The following is a 19,550-nucleotide window of genomic DNA, read 5'->3' as shown; positions in this document are numbered from 1 at the left end:
CCCTCCCAGCTCCGAGATGGCTGACTGCCCCAACCGGCCAGCCCCCTTACCTCTGTGGGCCACGCGGAGTAGGGCCTCCTGGCTGAAGCGCTGGTGTGCTGAGTTGGTGGCCACACAGCGGTAGGAGCCTGCATCACCTTCCTGTACATCCAGGATCTGGAGGACCCCGTTGGGAAGGGTGATGAGCCTTGGGAAGGGACAGAGGGCACCTGTGAGGTGGACAGGAGCTCTACAGGGAGGGTGGCGGTGCCCCAACTATCCTGAACCCACCTCCCCCTCCTTCCTGAAACACCTACTGTGGCTTACTAAGCTCACTCGTAATAAAAGCAAATTAAAACTGCAAGATACTGGAACTTCCCTGGTGGTCCAGAGGTTAAGAATCCGCCTTCCACTGCAGGGGACCTGGGTTCTATGCTTGGTCAGGGAACTAAGATCCCACATGTCACGGGGTAACTAAGCCTGAGCTCTCCAACTACTGAGCCCACACTCTCGAGCCTGCGAGCCACAACTATGCTGCAACTAAGACCTGACACAGCCAAATAAGTATTTTATCAAATCTGCATGCACCTTTTAGACTCAGCAACATCACTTGAAGGACTTCATCCCAAGATATTCTCATACACATACACAAAATGTATGTTTAACAATATTCACTCCAACCCTGTCTGCCATAGCAAAAGACTGGCAACAATCCAAGTGTCCATCTGTAGGGTGGGAACTAGCTAAATTGGTTCGGGTACATTCATAGAATGGAATGCTAGGCAGCTGTTAAGAGGATGCAGCTCCTTGTGTGCTGATACAAAACCATCTCCAAAATACATATGGTACAGAACAGTGTGTGGAGGACATGTACACTTACATGCCTTTGCACGGAATGTTCCTGGTCATAGCAGTTGTCTTGAGAGGGGACCTGTGATCCAGGGAGCTCTCAGGAGGAGACTTTATTTTCATTAAATAACCTTCTGTAAAGTTTGAATTTGTTTACTTCCTGCCTGTATTACCTTCTCTCTCCTCTCCCTTCTAGTCACATGATCTCAATCTGAACCTTGAAACAAGCCTAAGAGATAGAGGGGATCATAGCCTTCATTTTATTGGTGACAAAACCAAGTCTTGGAGGGAGGAGGGTATCTTTCCAGAGTCCCACAGTTAAAGCAGAGTTAAAATTGGAACCCACATCTCCTGGCGCCAAATCCCACGTTCTTCCCACCTGCCTGTCTTAGCAGCCATTAGATGCCTAACAATGCCAGTGGGAAGGGATGTAGTCCCAGCAAGTGGCCCCGCCCGCCAGTCAACATGTACATTATGGAGGAGGGGCAGGATGGATGAGGGTGGTGTTGTCTGCCCTTCTGGTGAGGGTTGGAAAGCAATTTGGGCTAGAAGAGCCCAGAGATCTTGCTTAGAGATAGGGCAATCCCAGGCAGAGAAGTGTCCACGGGGGCCTGGGTGGTGGGAAGCAGAATGGGCTCTGGCCCCAGCAGGGAGGGAGTGGGTCTTCCTGAATTTTCTAGCTGTGATCTCTGCAGGGTCAGCTTGAGGGTGAGAGTTCTAGTTTCTCACTGTGGATGCAGGCTAGGTCAAGGTCAGGGAGGGAATGGGGCAGCTGTGCACGCGAAGATCCCTTGGCTCGTGGGGAAAGCGGGGTATGAGAAAATCTAAACACAGGAGAAAAGCACTAGCTCAAGGGTGTTGGGAGAGAATTCTGGCCATAAGCCTAGAAATCTGCTGTGGCCCAAAGACTTAGAACAAAAGCATAAACCTTCATCACTCCTTCCCTCACCCTACAGGCAAACTCAACTCTGCCCCCAGAGTCTTAGCCTCAGCTCCAAGAGCTGCCTGCAGCAGTGCTGGGGCCAGCAGGGGAGAGGTGATGAGGAGGTGCAGGGTGTCTAGAGCTAAATGCTGGGCCAGGACGCAGCCTGCTGCCACGGAGAATTTGATGGAAAAGACAAGGACCCATCTCAGAAACAAGGCCCCCCCACCCCATCCGGGTCTCCTCCTCCTTCCTCAGTCTCAATAGCTGCCCACATTTCCTGACCCCAAAGGTTCCCGGTGTTTCCAGGGAAATGTTGCTCCAGGTATCCAAGAGTTTCTCTGGTGGCTCAGTGGTAAAGAATGAGCCTGCCCATGACACGGGTTTGGCCTCTGGGTTGAGAAAATCCCCAGGAGGAGGAAATGGCAACCCAGTCCAGGATTCTTGCCTGGGAAACCCCCTAGACAGAGAAGCCTGGAGGGCTATAGTCCGTGGGGCTGCAAAAAACACGACTTAGCGACTAAACAACAAAAACAACAATCCAAGAGCTAATACCTCCTATGACAAGTAATACTGCCTTAATTATGTGTGCTGAATGAACGAACAAAGGACTGGATATCTTTCCTTGGGTGTGGTGCTGTTGCTGCATTTGCTACAGCCAAAGAAGTGAGATGGTACCACTTTTAATGTTCATTTAATATCTTTTCTGCTTTGTTAAAAATGTGGTTTCAAAAGCTCTGTCCTTGGAAGGATGTCCAAGATACATTGGTTAGTGGTGGGGGTGGGGGGAAATCACAAAACAGTGTTTACAAAGCAATGCTATTTTTGGAGAATAGATAAATGATATGCTAGGATGTGTGCAGAAAAAGTCAAGGGTGGTAAAGCTCACGTCATTCGTCGAGGTTTTCTCAGCAAGGGGGATTACTGGGGGTGGGGGGTTTCTTCTTTGTTCTGCTTTTAAATTTCTTAGTTACAGTGAGCTTTTATTTATTAGTTTGGGAATATAAAACTTAAAAAAATTTAAATGGAAAGACGCACTTTGTTTTGTTACTTCTGGCTCTGGAATAAAAGCAGCTGTGGCATAGTGGAGAGAATTGATTCCAATATATGTGACTTTTAGCAAGTGACATCCAATGTCCAGGCCTCAGGTTTCTCATCTGAAAAACGGGCTTCATAATTCCTACCTATTTCACACCCCTGACCCTGTTAATGTGTTATAAGCTCACATAAGATCGTGGTAATAGCTATCTGTGGTCAATCTGTAGGTGACTTTTTCTCCTTTAAGTTAGTAGTATATTTATAGTTTTAAAAGGACTTCAAATAAAATAGCTACTTGTAGAATGAAAGCAACCTCTATCTAAAAGGGAGGAACCATTCTCTTTCCAAGCCTGAGCCTGCTTCCTGTACCTGCAAAACGACACTTGAACCCCAGGATTCAAGAGCAGAGAAGAAATGGCAGAGCTGCTCTGAATTTCCGGAGGGCCAAGGCGCCTCACCCAGAGCCCTTCAGAGATCCACCCCAGGAAAAGGGACATGAGCTGAGGGTCACATGAGGCCGATACAAGATGGACCCTGGGAGATGGGCAGGGCAGAGGACTGGACCAGGGATCCTGCAGGAATTAAATCCATTTGTTTTAAAGTGTGAGTACGGGAAGATCCTCTGGAGAAGGAAATGGCAGCCCACTCCAGTATTCTTACCTGGTGAATCCTATGGACAGAGGAGCCTCGCAGGCTCCATGGGGTCCACGGGGTCACAAAAGTCAGACACAACTTAGCAACTAAACCACCACCACCAAAGTGACCAAGCAGACCTCCCCGGTGGCTCAGCGGTAAAGAATCCTCCTGTAATGTGAGAGACCTGGGTTTGATCCCTGGGTCGGGAAAATCCCCTGGAGAAGGAAGTGGCAACCCACTCCAGTATTCTTGCCTGGAGAATCCCATGGACGGGTGAGCCTGGCAGGCTACAGTCCATAGGGTGGCAAAGAGTCGGACACGACTGAAGCGACTTAGCACACACACACAAAAGTTACAAAAAAGAGAGTTGATTTGAAGAAATGTATAAAGTGAGTGATTGTATAAATGGCTTAGGGGTGGCCAAGATTATGACAGGAGTTTGTGAATGCCTGTGATTTGGGAAACGCTGCTCTTGGTGATTATTGGTTCCTGTGGAAGAAAAATGATCCCCTCTCATTAGAAATTAGTTTAAGTATCAGGCAATTGCCTTAGGGTCTAGACTTTGCCGTCAGTGCCCAAAATATGCATACAGACCCTGACAGAGTGTGCTTATTAACTGCACATGTGCACAGCCTACACCTGGGCATATGGTCTCCTTCAAACCTCTGAGTTGAGTTTATGAATAGCATATTTGTACATGAACTCTATCTGGGCATGTGTAAAAATACATACCTTGGGCATAATCAAGTTGCTGTTTTAGGTATTTCTTTATCCCCCACCCCACACACAATGTGCTGGGACATATGAGCCTGGCTTATTTATAGATGAGGATCAATTTTCAGAGGACTTGGGGGCAAACGCTTCCAGAGTCCAGGAACAGGCAGCTCCAGCCTCCTGGGAGAGGCCTAACTAGATGCTGGGAGGTGCGGGAACTCCTCTATTTGTGGAGAAACACTGAGGAAGTAACTTCTCTCCTCTGAGCATAACTGGATCCATCTCTAAGCCCACCTACAACAGGAGCTTCTTCAGACCCTGCGGTCTCCCCACCCCAACCACCAATTCATCCACCCCAGGGCTCCAATGCCAGATACTCTTAGCAGCAGCTGTGTGACTTGAGGCAAGTGACTAGTGTCTCTGATCCTCAGTTCCCTCATTTCACAGTTCAGAGAAGAGCATCTGCCACAGCCACACAGACAGACCTGGAAGGGGGTTCTGTACGCATTAAGCGGAAAAAAAACCCAGCAGGAATTGCAATATAATCCCATTTTTGTTTTCTATAAAAAAGATTGCATAAAAATACCCAGTATATATCAGCCAAAATTTTTAATATTTATAAACATATAAGGGAAAAGTCCTGAGGGTGGACATCAAAACTAACAGAGGCTTTCCATGGGTGGTAAGAAGATGAGTCATTTTTGTTTCTTCTTCTCTGTTTATACGAATTTGAAAAATGGGTCTAATAGGAATATAAACAAAGTAAATAGAGGAAAATGTGAAAAGTAAGATACCCTTAGCTTGAAGGATGACGGGAGGGATTAAGTGAGAAAACACCGCTCTCATTAAGCAGAGCCTCTCGTGACTTTTGACGTGGGGAGAGTTTTCTGCTCTCTCCCACCTCTCACTTGACCCGCTGGAAGCATCCCCCCCCAGCAGTGAGGGGCACCACACGCGGAGGCGCAGAACTTACCATGCCAGTGCTGGGAAGCTGGGTTAGCAATCCCAAGGTCCCCACCCTAGAATGCTCATTCTGGGGATAGCAGAAGGGCATGGCAACCCACTCCAGTATTCTTGCCTAGAGAATCCCATGGACAGAGGAACCTGGCAGGCTACAGTCCACGGATTCGCAGAGTCGGAGGCAGCTGAGTGACTGACACTTTTGAGCAAATGACTCTAAGAGGTGGTTAAACAAGTTAAACAGGTTTCTCAGCACAGGGCTTCTCAGGGGACTTGTCAACTCCAAGGTCTTATTTGACCATGGAAAAAAAGAATTTTTCCAAGAATCATCTTTAGGGACTAATATTCTCAAAAAAACTCACTTTGGAAACCACGATCTAGTCCAACCCATTGGACCACTGGGGCCGACTGATCACCAGAATCACAGGATCACTTACATCTTGGCTTCTCACCCTTCTTCCTCCCTTCCAACTGTTGCAGAGATGTGGCCTGTGGCTTTTCTATCTAGAACTTTCTCTCACACTTTCACCCCTATCGAGACATGGATAAAAGTCAGAGGAGCTGGGCCAACTCAATACTCTAAAGACAGGTTAGTTCCAGGGCAGAGAGATCTGGAAACCAGTATTTCTGAGCCTGAGGAATCTCACCTCAACTGGGAGAGGAGAGAGTGGGCTGGTAACTACAGCCAGAGAGATGCACGGAAAGGAGGGCAGGGTGGCTGGGAAAGGCCTTTGGAGAAACCTCTCCAAAATGTAACAATCCGCGGGGTGGGACTTCCCTGGTGGCACAGTGGTTAAGAATCCGCCTGCCAATGCAAGGCATACAGGTTTGATCCCTGGTTTGGGAAGATTCCACATGCCTCCGAGCAACTAAGCTCATGTGCTGCAACTACTGAGCCTGGGAGCTGCAACTGCTGTAACCAGAGTGCTAAAGAGCCTGTGCTCTCACCCACAGAAGAAGCCACCGAAATAAGAAACCCACGCGCCGCAACTAGATAGCAGCCCTGGCTCATCGCAAATAGAGAAAGCCCATGTGCAGCAACAAAGACCCAGCGCATCAATTAAAAAAGAATCTATGGGGTGGCAGCCAAGTCACGCGACCAATTCCAAGACCAGGGATGCAAACGAGCCCCATGCCTTCTGGACATGCTCTGTGTACGTTTGGGCCTTCCCAGGAAGCCACAGGAGCGATCAGGTCCTGGGTCTAGCCTCTGCTTCTCCTCTGCCCCAGAAACCATTCCCTGGGATTGCTCCATTGCCTTTATGGGGAGTAAGGAGGGTGACACAGGAAAGCTCTCCACAACCCAGTTATCAGATGCTGCACCCCACTGGAGGGAACTGAGGGAAGAAAAGAAGTTATGTTTCTAGGGTAGAAACTTCAGAGGAACCTGCAAAGGGAAAGCCTCCCAGCAGCCTCCTGGCCCTGAGCAAAAACAACGAACATCCAGCCAATGCCTCATTGTGTGGCCTTGGATAAAACACAGCTCCTCTCTGGCCCTTGGTCTCCTCCTCGATAAAACAAGTGGTTGGGCTACATATGCTCTGAAGTACATGATCACTGCTCTTAACCCAAGCCACACAGCTCGGTAGGTGGCTTTTCTCCTAGGGAGCAAAAACCTCTGGCCCAATTTCTCTTTGGGACCAGAAATGAGCTGAGCATCTGGTGGTGGTTGACTCCTAAGTCAGTTTGGGCAAATGGAGCCACCTTGACTCTAAGGATCCCAGTTTCCAAGAATGTCCCAGAGCCCAACCTACCTGCCCTCTGGGACCCACTCCCCACTCCCCTGCAGGACACTCACCGAGGCTCCTCAGGCACCGTCACCCGGTCCTTCTCCCAGGTAATGATGGGTGTTGGCAGTCCTTCGATTTGGCACTGAAAGCGAGCAGTCCCATTCTCCTCCACAGTCTGAGATTCTGGGTGCAGGGAGAAGCCTGCAAGGGCTGGGGATGAGGACAGTGAGAAAATACAGCGACAGGAGAGGGCCACGAGAAAGGAGGCGCAGCGAGCACGGATGGTGAAACACACACACGCACACGGACAGAGGGGCGCGGGGCAACAGAAACACGAGCAGAGAAAATTCGGCCCGACGCAGACAGGCAGGCAAGCAGAGGGTAAGTGGCGATGACTGGTCAGATGAGTCCCCTGCCTTACTCATGTCAGACTACAGTGTCTCCTCTGGCCTCAAAATTATGTCATGGTGATCTGTGCCTCCTAAGAGCCCCCCTAAGGGGTGGCTGGATGATGCAGCTTGGCTCCACACACTCTACAGGCGTGGGGAGCACCGTTGTGCTCCTGACACTCTTACAAGTCTCTCTGGTGGGCTTCCTGGAGGAAAGCACAGGTCTAGACTCTCGAAGTCACAGGGAAGGAAAAAGAGGAGCAGCAGAAGAGTGGGGAAGAAGTGAGACTATTGAACGGTGAGACAGATAGTAGCAGGAAGGGACCCACTGAGCAGGACAGGAGGCAGGGAGAGGGGGGTGGCTCAGAGACAAGCCTTCGTGCAAGTAACTAATGGCGGATCCCAGTTCCCACACCCCACGTCGTGTGGGTCTCAGCTCAGCCCCAGATGTAGCACTTACTGGCGAGCTTGACCACTGCAGCCTGGCTGGCCATCACCCCGAGGGGCCCATGGGCCAGGCAGGAATAGCTGCCCTCAATGACCTCTGGAGCCCCAGGGTCTGCCTCATCAGCGCCATCTACTGTTGGAAGCTGGGACAGCCATAGGGAGCCATTGGGTAGCAGGCGAAGGTGCTCGTGCTCAGGGAGGGCGCCTCCATCCTTGCTCCACGTGATGCTGGTTGGGGGTCCGGTGGCAGCTGCCCCCAGACTGCAGTCCAGCACCAGGGCTTGCTCTGGGCCCAGGATTACTTGCAGCGGCCCTGCTCCACAGCTCAGCGACACGGTCGTCTCCTGCGGCAATGGCTGCTCCCCTGCGTACAGGAGGGACACCAGGGCCATCAGAGTGTGTCCTCCTACATCCCACAGCCTCCAGCTCCTGAGTCACTTGCACCAGGGTTGGGGACAAGCCTCGGAGAAAGAGCGCTCATGAGGAAACCTGTGTCTGGATCCCAGCTCTGCCTCTGCCTGTGATCTTGGGCCAACAACTGCGCTTTGTGCCCATCGTGCCCGCCCCTCAGCCCCACTCAACTTCCTCATTCACAAAATAACACAGTTCTTAGCAAAAGGTGGAAGCAACTCAAATGCCCAATCACCTGTGCGTGCATGCATGCTAAGTCGCTTCAGTCGTGTTCAACTCTGTGCGACTCTATGGCGCACCAGGCTCCTCTGTCCATGGGGTTTCTCCAGGCAATAACACTGGGATGGGTTGCCATGCCCTCCTCCAGGGGGATCTTCCCAACCCAGGGATCAAACCTGAGTCTCATGCCTCCTGCACGGGCAGGAAGATTCTTTACCTCTAGCACCACCTGGGAAGCCCAATCACTTGACGAATGGATAAATATATTACTCAGCTATCAAAAGAAATGAAGAACTGACATTTGCCTCAGAGGAAATAAACCTTGACAACTTTATGCAAAGGGAAAGAAGCCAGTTATGAAATGCCACATATTGTATAATGTGATCTCATTTCTATGAAATGTCCAGAATAGGCATATCCATAGAGACAAGACCATAAATTCATGGTTGCCAGGGACTGGGGAGAGGGAAGAATGAAGAGAGATGGCTAAGGGATCTAAGGTTTCTTTTTTGGGTGCTGAAAACGTTTCTAGAATTAGATAGTGGTGATGGTTGCACAACCTTGTGAATAAACTTAACCCACTGATTTGTACCCTTTAAATGGTGAATTTTGTGGCATCTGAATTGCCTCTCAATTTAAAAAGACATAGTCATTCGTTCTTCAAAAGGCTGCCGTGAGCTGTCAGTGAGATGCCGTGTGTAAGGGAGAGCAGCACAGTGGCTGACCTGGCTCAGTAATGTCGTCCCCTCTCCTGGAATCCTGCAGGTCGTCTCAACCATGATTGTCCAATTCACTTCTGCTGCAGTGACTGCAAGAGTTAAACTCTCCTCCCTGCAGCTGATTCCTCCAGAGCCACACAGTAAGTCAGCACAGAACCCGGGCCTCCAACCCTCTGCAGATGCCCCAGAAGAGCCCATGGCTCCAACACCACCCTGGCCACAAAGGTGGACAGTGGAGGAAGGGAGCAGGAGAACAGGGAATGCCATCCCAGGGTCAAGGCAAAACACCCAAATGCCAGTGTTTATCATTTTAAGCAACATCTCAGCCAGGCTAGTAACCATTATTCACAGGGAAATGGTGGGTTCTCCCCACTGTATCTCCCACAAGGTTGGCCTGCTGCCTCCTCGTCCACAGACACTCCCAGGCTGAAGGCCCCCTCCTATCCTCTGGCCTGACACCTTGCTTAAAGGCACCATGGTGTGTCTGAGAGGGAGTCAGGGACGGAGGTGAGGACAGTGGCCCGCACTCATGAGCAGGCAGGCCAGGGCTGACAGCGCCTCGTCAGGGCCACGCGGGCAGCACAGCAGTGCGGGACTCAGGCAACCCTCAGTTCTGGACCTGGACCTGTCACAGTCCAGCTGTGTGCCCTTGGGACTTCCTTGCCCCCACCCCCGCCCTGCTCTTGTTTACTCAAACATAGCGGGTGATGTCTGAGATTCTATGACAGCAGGATTGTTCAGTGAACTGGACACACCTGTTCCTAAACTGATTCAGAGTATCATTCAGCTGCGCAGGGTTCAGTCACTTCAGGCCTGTCCGACTCTTTGCGACCCCATGGACTGTAGCCCACCAGGCTCCTCTGTCCATGGGATTTTCCAGACAATACTGGAGTGGGTTTCCAAGACCTCCTCCAGGGCATCTTCTCAACCCAGGGATCGAACCTGTGCCTTCTACATCTCCTGCGTCTCCTGCGTTGTAGGCAGATTCTTTACCCACTGAGCCATCTGGGAAGCCTGAATCGTCTAGATACTATAGATACCTTCCACACCTAAACACATGCACCCGGATCTCTGCTACACTCATCAACACCTAGGCACATGCATGCCAACACTTAAAGCCCCGAATAGGATCAAGACGGAGGGGAGAAGTCCTGATAGGTAGAGACACAGGGGCCAGGGCAGGAGCCAGGACACCGCAGTGGGAAGGCAGGCAGACAGAGGGGGTCTGAACGGCCTCTCTGCCTTTCTTAAAGGCTCTGCAGGCACCTTCAGCGACACAACTGGCTTCAGCAGTACTAGAGGCTGCAGCCAGCAGAAGGCAGCAGCCAGGAGAAGGCAGCACTTGGCCTCACCTGGCTTCCAGCCAAACTGGGGAAGGAAGCCACAAAGAGCACCTGATCCTGGGGCAGAAGATCAAGCTTCCAACCATGCTGTTCCATCTACCAGCTATGTGACAAGCCACTTCACCTCTCCGGGCCTGTTTCCACATCTGTAAAATGAAGGTGATACTATGGAGCCTGTGAGGATTACACCAGATGATGGAGGGCAGGGCTCCAGTTCAAAACCTGACAGGCATCAATCAAGGAATGGGAACTCATTCTTTAGAGGCACTTCATAAACTGGAGGTCTCACTGGTGGCTCAGATGCAGTGCAGGAAACCCAGGTTCGATCCCTGGGTTGGGATGATCCCTGGAGAAGGTAATGGCAGCCCACTCCAGTATTCTTGCCTGGAGAATATCAGGGACAGAGGAGACTGGTGGGCTACAGTCCATGGGGTTGCAAAGAGTTGGACACGGCTGAACGACTAATACTTTGACTTCATAAACTGGAAGGGGATGTACAAATGCAAATCACTATTCTCAACACCCAGTTCCTTGTCTATCTGAGCCCCTAGATTCTGATGCAAACGCGGTGGGGGCAAGGCCAGCCTGGGCTGTCAGCCCAGCGGCTTCCAAATGCCCCATTCCAGCCGCCACCGAGCAGTCGGTTTGAGTTTCAGGGAAGAAAAGCCCCACATGACTCGAATCCCTGAGCCCTCTGGCAGCCTCCCTGCCCCCCAAAGCATGTCGGAGGCTTGGAAAATCCCCCGCCGTGGTGAACAAACAATGTGAACAGTTGGGGCCCCCGAGCAGCTGCTGGGTCTGTCAGCAGCCTGGGCTCGGAAGGGCAGGATGGCGGCCAGAGGGGCCGTGGCTGGCTGGAGAGTCCAGAGAAGGCTCCAATTCCTTCCTGAATATTCATGGATCAGCAGATGTCTGGCTGCCCCGGCTCAGAGGAGCTCAGCACCCAGCAAGACCAGGCGGCAGTGGAAACCAACAGGGATGTAGATGTGGGGAGAACTCGGGGTCCCCAGCGGGTACAGGGCTGTGCCAGGAGTCCAGGTCAGCTCACGTTAATGAAAATATGTGCAGATAGACGGGGAAACTGAGGCCCAACAGGGGAGGGTCTCGCCTCTCTGGGAGATAGTCTGGGGAAACTGCCCTTCTTGGACATCCCAGCATCGAGGAGAGAGCTGCTTCTGAATAAGAGGAGGTTCTCTCTGCCTCAGGGCCCAACTTCTGTGCCTAGGACATGCGCATCCTTAGGGGCTCAGCTCAGGTGCCACATCCTTCCATGAAGCTGCCTGTTCCCACCAAGGAAGGTTTCCCACCCCACCCCCCCACCCCCCCCCCCCCCCCCCCCGGGTCTCACAGCATGCAGCCACTCAGAGGTCCCCTACCCATCCTTCCTAAGACAGACCATGGGATGTGGTGGGACCAGCCTTGGCCTAGAGTCAGAGTCCTAGGTGCATCGGGTATTGTATGACTTTGGGTCCATTCTCTTCCTTTCTGGTTCCGTTTCCCTAGTTTTAAAATGAAAAGCGGCCACAGTTCTTGTTTTCACCAAAATTCTCCCAGCAGTAGAGGAGATCAGACTCAGGAGGCTTACTGACCACCTGAAATGCTTTTATTTTGAAACCTCTGGCCTATTTTGCATCCTATTCTGTTACACAGCAGTGTTTGTTTTCATGTAAATGTGGCTCCTACACCACCAAATCTTTTTGCATAAAGTGGGCCGTGTTTGCCCAGTGGTTTCATGACTCCCCCCTTCCCACTGCCCCCAGCCCCTCCCATGAGCACTTCTCAGCCCTCCCTCTCAGGCCAGGGCGGACAAAGTGGACACTTGCTTGGCCAGCTTTCTTCCTCGAGGGGGTCTCCCTCTCCCACAAGCCCTTCTCCTCACTCTCCCAGGTGGGGAGGGGGGACCCTGCTGGAGATACAGAGCTTCTATGCTCAGGAGCCCCAGGATCATCTCTCAGTCTCCTTTTTCTGGCATTATCTTACCCACCTGCAGGATAAATTAGATTTTATGAGGCCAATTAGGACCCAGACAGAAAGGAGATTCGCTGCTGAGCCCTGGGGCCAGCTCAGTGCTGTTCTGCAGGATTTGTGGGGGCCTGGCATAAGCCAGGGTTCTGTTCCTCAGTGAACTCTCAGAAAAGAGAATGAGGGAGTGGGGGGAAGAAGGGGGCAAAGCTGAGATGCCACCTTTGTTAAGGCAAGAACTTGCCACAAACATCACTGCCTTGTCATTTTTGAATTTCAGGGCCCAACAGATTTATAACTTGTTTTCAGTCTACAAGGGCAATTCTCCATGACACCAATACCACTCTCTTTCCCAGGAGACACAAGCCAGTTTCTTTCAGAAACCTCCTTCCCCACTCCCCCACCTTGGCCACCTCCCACACCACACGCTAAGCCCCTCCCACAACAGCTGGAAGGAGAGCTTGGGGCGGTTGTCTGGGAAGCAAGGAAGACAGCATTCCCTTCATCTGTGATCCTGCGGAGTCAGGCTCGGCCCCAGCAGGCTTGACAGCAAAGCCACCCTCGCTTGACTGGCCTACCTCCTGTTTCCTGTCACGCGGAGCCCCCACCGGACCAAACCACTTCCTGTTCTCTGAAAGCACTGCTGCTCCGTCCTCCCTCAGTAGCTGTGCCATCCCGGGGTCTGACTTCGAGGCCACTCCTTTTTGTGCCCCATAGGACCCTGGGTACCTGGGCAATGGCAGTTAGCAAGCAGATTTCTGACTTGCCTATCTCCCCAGTGAGGCAAGTTTGAGGTTATCGTCCTGGTCAGCGTTGAACAGATGAGAGAACAGGCAGAGACACGTGCAAAAGGACAAGACACAGAGCCCCTTGTGCTTTTCCAAACATCCATTTCCTTATCTGGAAAAATCATAGGAACTCCCTTCAGGGCTGGGAATTATCTGCATAATACATGTGGGGAAATGCCTAGCATAGTATGTGGCACCTATGAGAGATTCAACAAAATGCTGAAAATGCACCAAGGCAGGGATTCCCTGGCGGTCCGGTGGTTAGGACTCTCTGCGTTCACTGCCGCGGGCCAGAGTTTCATCCCTCACCAAGGAACTAAGGGCTTAAGATCGTGCAAGCTGTCCGGTGCAGCCACAAAAAAAAAAAAAAAAAAAAAAAAAGCCCTGAGACAGAACAGCAAACTCACATTCAAAGAAATTCTGTACTTAAACATTACCAGGACTGGGGAGCTCATTACCTCACCTCTGCTGCTATATGGAAGGTCCGTTTAAAATTACCTTGCTTGAGTGCCCACCTTTGTCTCTCCCATGCTCCATTCATTTGCCAGAGCTCCAAGCTACGTGCAAGGTAAGTGAGCCCCTTACGAAGCCATCTGGAAGTCTTCACTCTGCACCAGCTTGCGTGTTCAGGTTTGCACCTGAGAGACGGCTTCCTGAGCCTCTGCTTCCCAACCCCAGGGACCCCACAGCCCCTCAAATCCAGAAGATGCCTCAGCAGTGAGGCAGTAGGACCTGGCAGCCCAGCCAGCCCCAAGCACAAGGATTCCATTTCTTGGCATGTCAGGCCCAGATCATCCTCTCTGGTTTTCTTCTCTCCCCCCAGCTGCCATCCCCCGTCTCTGACCAGGCTGGAGCTGGGGTCCTCCCCCATCAGAGCCACTCTTTCTCTTCCTCCCCTGTGACCCAGGGAGCTGGGAGCCCCTAGGCCTGCTTGGCAATAACATCTGTTCTGCATCTGGAATTCTGTGTTGAGTCTGGTTCCTGTATCTCACAAAGAGTGGAGGCAGAACAGGAGGCAGTGGGTGGGGGTGGGTGAGGAAGAGTGGATTCCAGGGCCCAGGCCCAGACACACGAAGTGAGGGGGCTAAACCCCAAGTTGTTGATAACTTCTCATGTGAGGGGGAGGGGTGAAGAGAGACTGAACTCCGGTTAATGTGTACCGAATCCCGGGAAGGCATGGCTACTCCAATAGCCAGGAGATTGGTTACAGTCCCAGTTCAGTCTCCATCCATGTAACTCTGGGAAGTCACTCAGTTTTCTCATCTGCAAAATTAGTTCACGCTAAAATTATTTCTAAGTTTTCCTTAGTGCTGACCTTTGAAGACTCATTGTGAGATGAATCAACTTGAAACTTACAATTAACTGAGCCATGAAAATACATACAAGATCAATGAAGGTTTAACTGGATTGTTTAGATTCACTATTAATAGAGATTGTCTGGGACTTGCTGGCGGTCCAGTGGTTAAGATGTCCCGTTCCAACATCAGTGGTATGGGAGCTAAGATTCCACATGCCTCTTGGCCAAAAAGCCCAAACACAGAACAGAAACAATACTGTAACAAACTCAATAAAGACATTTTTAGAAAATGGTCCACATCAAAATTGAAAAATCTTGAAAAAAAAAATAGAGATTGTGTTTGACCTAGTTCCTAACCCCCAAGATGAGGTCAGAAAGGGCCACCCCAACACTCCAACTGATGGAGGTTGGCCTTCGAGCCTCTCGGCTGAGAAAGGGATGAGAGGTGGGAGTTTCCTGGTGAGAAGAAAGCAGCTCACCTATTCTTAGAGCCCTCCTTCTACTGACCTCTTGCATCACCACCCCTTAAATTCTGCTTGGGTGTAAGGGAGAGCCCCGCTTCTCGCTTGTGGTGAAAACAGAGCACTGGGCATCCCACCACCACTCCCAGGTAGGATCCCATTCACATCAACATTTCCCCAGCTCCCAACCCCTGACCAGAAGTGCGCTGGGGAGACAGGCAGTCACAGTCTTGACTCCAACATGTCAAGGTGGCCGAAGTGTCTATTATTTTTTTACTTCTCACCCCCTCACTCTCTACAAACTCCCTGAAACTATCATGCTAATTCTACTTCCTAAATATCTCTAGAATCCAGCTACTTGGCCATTCCAATTGCCACCTCTTTAGTTACCACCACCCTCTCTTCTGGATTACTACCACAGCCTCCCAAGAAGTAGCAGCTTCCTGCCTCCATCCCATGGAGTCATTCTCTGCCTTGGTTAGAGTGAGCTGATGCAAAACAGATCTCAAAACCCTCCAGGGTTTCCCTGGTGCTCTGGTGGTTAAGAATCCGCCCTGCAATGCAGGGGACACCATTTCGATCCCTGGTCCAGAAAGATCCCACATGCCAAAGGGGCAACTAAGCTCCTGAGCCACAACTACTGAGCCTATGCTCTGGAGCCAGCAAGCTGCAACTACTGAGCCTGCATGCGTAAAGCCTGTGCTCCACAAGAGCAGCCCCGGCACTGAGAAGCCCAGACACAACTAGGGAAGGGCCCCCAATCTCCGGCACTAGAGAAAGCCCACAAGCAGCAACGAAGACCCAGAGCAGACAAAAATAAGCAAATATTTCAAAAGAAAAACAAAAAACAAAACCCAAGGACTCATTTGGTCTCTCAGGCCAGAAACCCTGGTGGGGCTTATAAGCCCCTTCATGAGCTGGATCCAGCTCCATTTTCAGCCTTCTCTTTTTGACACTCTGTGGCCCCTGGCCCATTCTTCCTTAACCTGCCCCACCCTCATGCCTTGCACTCTAAACTCCAGCCATATTTAGTTTCATTCGATAGTCCAAAGAAAGTCACTTCTGAGCGTTTGCACCTGCAGTTCTCTCTGCAAAACTCTCCCCACCATCGCTCTCCTGCCGTGCTAACTGACCCTCTGCACAGAGCTCTAGTCTTCACTACTTCCCGAAGGAAGCCTTTGCTGACTACCTGTCAGTCTCCTCCTTATTTACTATATCCAGGCACCGGTCACATGCTAGCCAAAACGAGTACTCAGTAAATATTTGTTGAATAAATGACCTCCATCCAGATGGGGCTGGGTAGTCAGAACTCTAGCCTGGGGAGTGTCCCCAGGACTGAGAAGATTTGCACACTCAAAGGATTTAGCACTGAGGACCAGCAGCGCAGTAGCTTCAGCCAAGCACACTGCTGCCAAGGGAGCCCCAGCTCGGCCTTGTGCACTCGGAGTCCGGCGAGGCCAGGTCTCCGAGGCAAACTGAGCCCCTGGCGGGAGGCCCCACCGCTACTCCATAAAGCTCGATTGAGCGCAGTTCCCAGCCCTGACTCCGCCTGGCTGGAAGATCCCGACCCCGGTCTGGAGCTCTGAGAAGAGGGTGGGTACAACTCTTCGTTAATCCCTAGGCCTCCAGAAGCACAGAAGCCTCTCTGGCACTTCCCCGCACCCCACCTGACAACCCCAGACCCCCCACTACCCCGGCCCAGAGGCCGGGACCCTGCCCCCAGGCGGCCTCCTGCCGGGTCCGCACTCGAGTCTGAAAAGGGGCGTGTCTTTGTAGGGAGCTAGGGGGTCCGAGTAGTTCCTGATACTTTCCCACCCGCTGTTTGGGTTTCCTGGAGAAGGGCCGGGGCGGGCCAGGCGGAGGCTCTTTCCCCCCTCCGCCGTCCTTGCCTCCCTCCCACGTGGCCTGGCTGAGTCTCTCTGGAAAGCCGCAGCAGCTGGAGAGAAATCCCCCTCCCCACCCCCACCGCCAAGTCCCTCCCCGACTAGCCCCGGACACATCCTCAGCTCCCCGCTAAGCAGGGAAGGCAAGGACTAGGCGAACAAAGCGGGCAGCCCATCCCCCTCCCCAGCGCTCCCAACCACCTTCCCCCTGGGCCGCCCCCCAAACGCACACAGGGCCGAAAGGGAGCGGGCCGGGGTGGAAAAAGGCTCCCTTAAGCACAGACACTTGGGACTCCGTCACCCCATCCCCAGCCCTTTCTCCAGCTAGGACAACTCTGGAGAGTTACCTACCCCCAATGCGCACTGTGCTGGGGGGCTGGAGGGGGCCTTGCTGACCTCGTCAACGCTTTTCAGATGTGTCCCTGGGGGGTGGGGCAGAAGTGACACGCGTCCCAGCCCGACAGCGAGTACTGGACTCGTCCACGAAAGCAACTGATTCCTGCCCCCTCCCCCAGCCCACTCCGGGCCTCGGGTTTTGGGGGGAGGCAACAGTCCCCCACTCTCCCCACAACCAGCCTCAGGGACACACCCACTGGACAAAGTTGAGTATTTTATCACAACTAACCCCAGTCAATCCGGAATCTCCTACTCCTGTCCCCCCACCAAGGGCAAAGACACTCCCCAAAAGCCAAGGCCAAATATTAGCTCAGTGCCATGAACACAATTACACACAATCTCAACACACAACCCTCCTCTTTCACACTCCCAACCAGGAAACGCGCGCGTACAAGGCAGTACCCGCCCCGCACAAACCACCGGCACCGCAGCCACTGCCCGCGATGCCACGCAGCGATCGGCCACGCACTGCGGACCTGTGCGCCAGGCAGAAGCCCCCTCCCCACCCTCTGCGCGCGCGCGCGCGCGCGCACACACACACACACACACACACACACACTCGTACACTCACTCCGGACTGCACAAACCAAGGACATACACACCCCCTATGGACAAGTACGCGCCGCGAACGCCACCCGCCGAGGCTCGCGGACCCCGGAGCGCAGGCATCACCGGCACCAGGGCGCGTACCCGGCGCCCCACGGTCCCTATTCGCTCGGGACTCCGGGCGCGGCGGCCCCGCAGCCCCACGCAGCCCGGGACGCAGTCACCCCGCAGGCGCTCCCGCCGCTGCCTGGGCGCCCACCCTTACCGCGCGCGGTCAGCAGGCAGAAGGTCAGCGCGATGAGCCCGCTGCCGCGGCCAGCGTCCCCCCGCGACATGGGGCCGGGCCCGGGCTGCCGCCGCCGCCGCCTCCCCGCGCCTCGGCCGCCGCCGCCGCCGCCGCCGCCGCTGGGGGAGGGCGCGCCGGGCGTCAGTGGCCCGGGGAGGCGCGGCGCCGCGGGCGGGGGCGCGGCCTCGGGGGCCCGGGCCTGAGCGGGGGCCGGCGCGGGGGCCGGGGCTGCTGCCGCCTCGCCCGCCCCTCCATCGCCATCTTGGGCGAGCCGCCCAGGCGGGGGCGCCAGGCGAGCGCGGCCGGTCGAGCCCCGCCAGGGACCCTGGCCCCGTGCTGTGACCTGCGCCTCGCGGGTGCTCCGCCCTGCTGGGGTCTGCGCGCGTGTGCCTCGCTGGCTCTGGCTTGCCATGGGCACCCCCATTTGGGCAGTTGGTTTCTGGGGCTGTTTGTCTCTTCCTCTCTGTCTCAGGATCTCTTTCTGCCTCGATGTCTCTATTCCTTTTCTCTGCAGCTGCCTCAGGGTCTCCAACGTCTGGGTTCCAGGCTCAGTGGAGGCAGATTCAAGGCCTTGGTTTCTGTCCTGATAACCCCATCTTGCTGTTTGAGCCAGTCCATTCCAGCCCAGGTCCTGGCCTGAATCCTCCTTAGCTTCTCCACCGACAGACCCTCTGGGGACACGCGGTTCCCTCCTCATCTCCACTTCCACTGCCATAACACACTGATGGCTTCTGTTGACCTTCTTTTGGTCTTGGAATAACCAGCCCCAGCAGGGCATTTACTCTACTCCAAGCACTGGCTCAGGCTTCCCGGGTGGCTCAGTGGGTAAAGAATGCGCCTGCAGTGCAAGAGATGCCGGTTCAAGCCCTGGGTCAGGAAGATACCTGGGAGGAGGGCATGGCAACCCACTCCAGTTTTCTTGCCTGGAGAATCCCATGGACAGAGGAGCCTGGTGGGCTGCAGTCCACAGGATCACTAAGAGCTGGACCCAACTGAGGTGACTCAGCACCCATGAACATCCGAGCACTGCCATACCTGGACCTCTCTGCAGCCCTGGGAGAGACGAGGAAGGTTTGATTGCTCTCATGTTACATGTAGGGAAACTGAGGCTAGAGGAGGCAAAGTGACTTGCCTAAGGAAACGAGGCCAGAGAGTAGCAGATACAAGACCTGAACTCTGGTTTTCTGACTCCAGAGGGTCATTTCCCACTCACAATTTCAACTGTGCTTTCTGTGTCCTAGCTAGACTGGTTGTCTTAGTATCCCGAACACTTCTTTCTCTAGAGACAGGGATTCAGTGGTCAGGCTAGGGTAGGGAGTGAAGTACAGACAGAATGACCTATTTAAGGTCATTCCTAAGACCAAGATACCATGGTTCTTCATCTCCTCTGTCTCCATGACTTAGAGCTATTTTGTCTCTGTACCCAGTGTGTACCATACCCATCTGTTGCTAATTAACCCTTAATAATGACCAGCACTTTGCAGGTCCAGTGGAATTTAGCATTTATTCATTCATTGCCAAGTGCATCAGTAGCATTTGACTTAGCCCATCCCTCCTACTTGTTTCTCTTAGTGA

General features: G+C 53.1%; 1 protein-coding gene across 4 annotated transcripts in view; it reads right to left on the bottom strand.

Moving 5' to 3' along the window:
- Positions 1-18,066, bottom strand: part of IGDCC4 (immunoglobulin superfamily DCC subclass member 4) — a 38,866-nt gene extending 20,800 nt beyond the window's left edge. For 3 of the 4 annotated variants that reach the window (XM_018053649.1, XM_018053652.1, XM_018053650.1), the window contains exons 1-4: positions 17,955-18,066; positions 7,678-8,028; positions 6,897-7,038; positions 51-187 (exon numbers count right to left, since the gene is read on the bottom strand). In XM_018053649.1, coding sequence (XP_017909138.1) covers positions 51-187; positions 6,897-7,038; positions 7,678-8,028; positions 17,955-18,024 — 700 coding nt within the window. In that variant the 5' untranslated portion in view covers positions 18,025-18,066. The remainder of the gene's footprint in view (positions 1-50; positions 188-6,896; positions 7,039-7,677; positions 8,029-17,954) is intronic. The other variant, XM_018053651.1, reaches the window with a different exon arrangement.

Source organism: Capra hircus, chromosome 10 (assembly GCF_001704415.2).
Source record: "Capra hircus breed San Clemente chromosome 10, ASM170441v1, whole genome shotgun sequence".
NCBI classification, from domain to species: Eukaryota; Metazoa; Chordata; class Mammalia; order Artiodactyla; family Bovidae; genus Capra; species Capra hircus.
The sequence above is the reverse complement of the archived record's forward strand: the minus strand, read 5'-3'. Positions and strand labels throughout refer to the sequence as shown.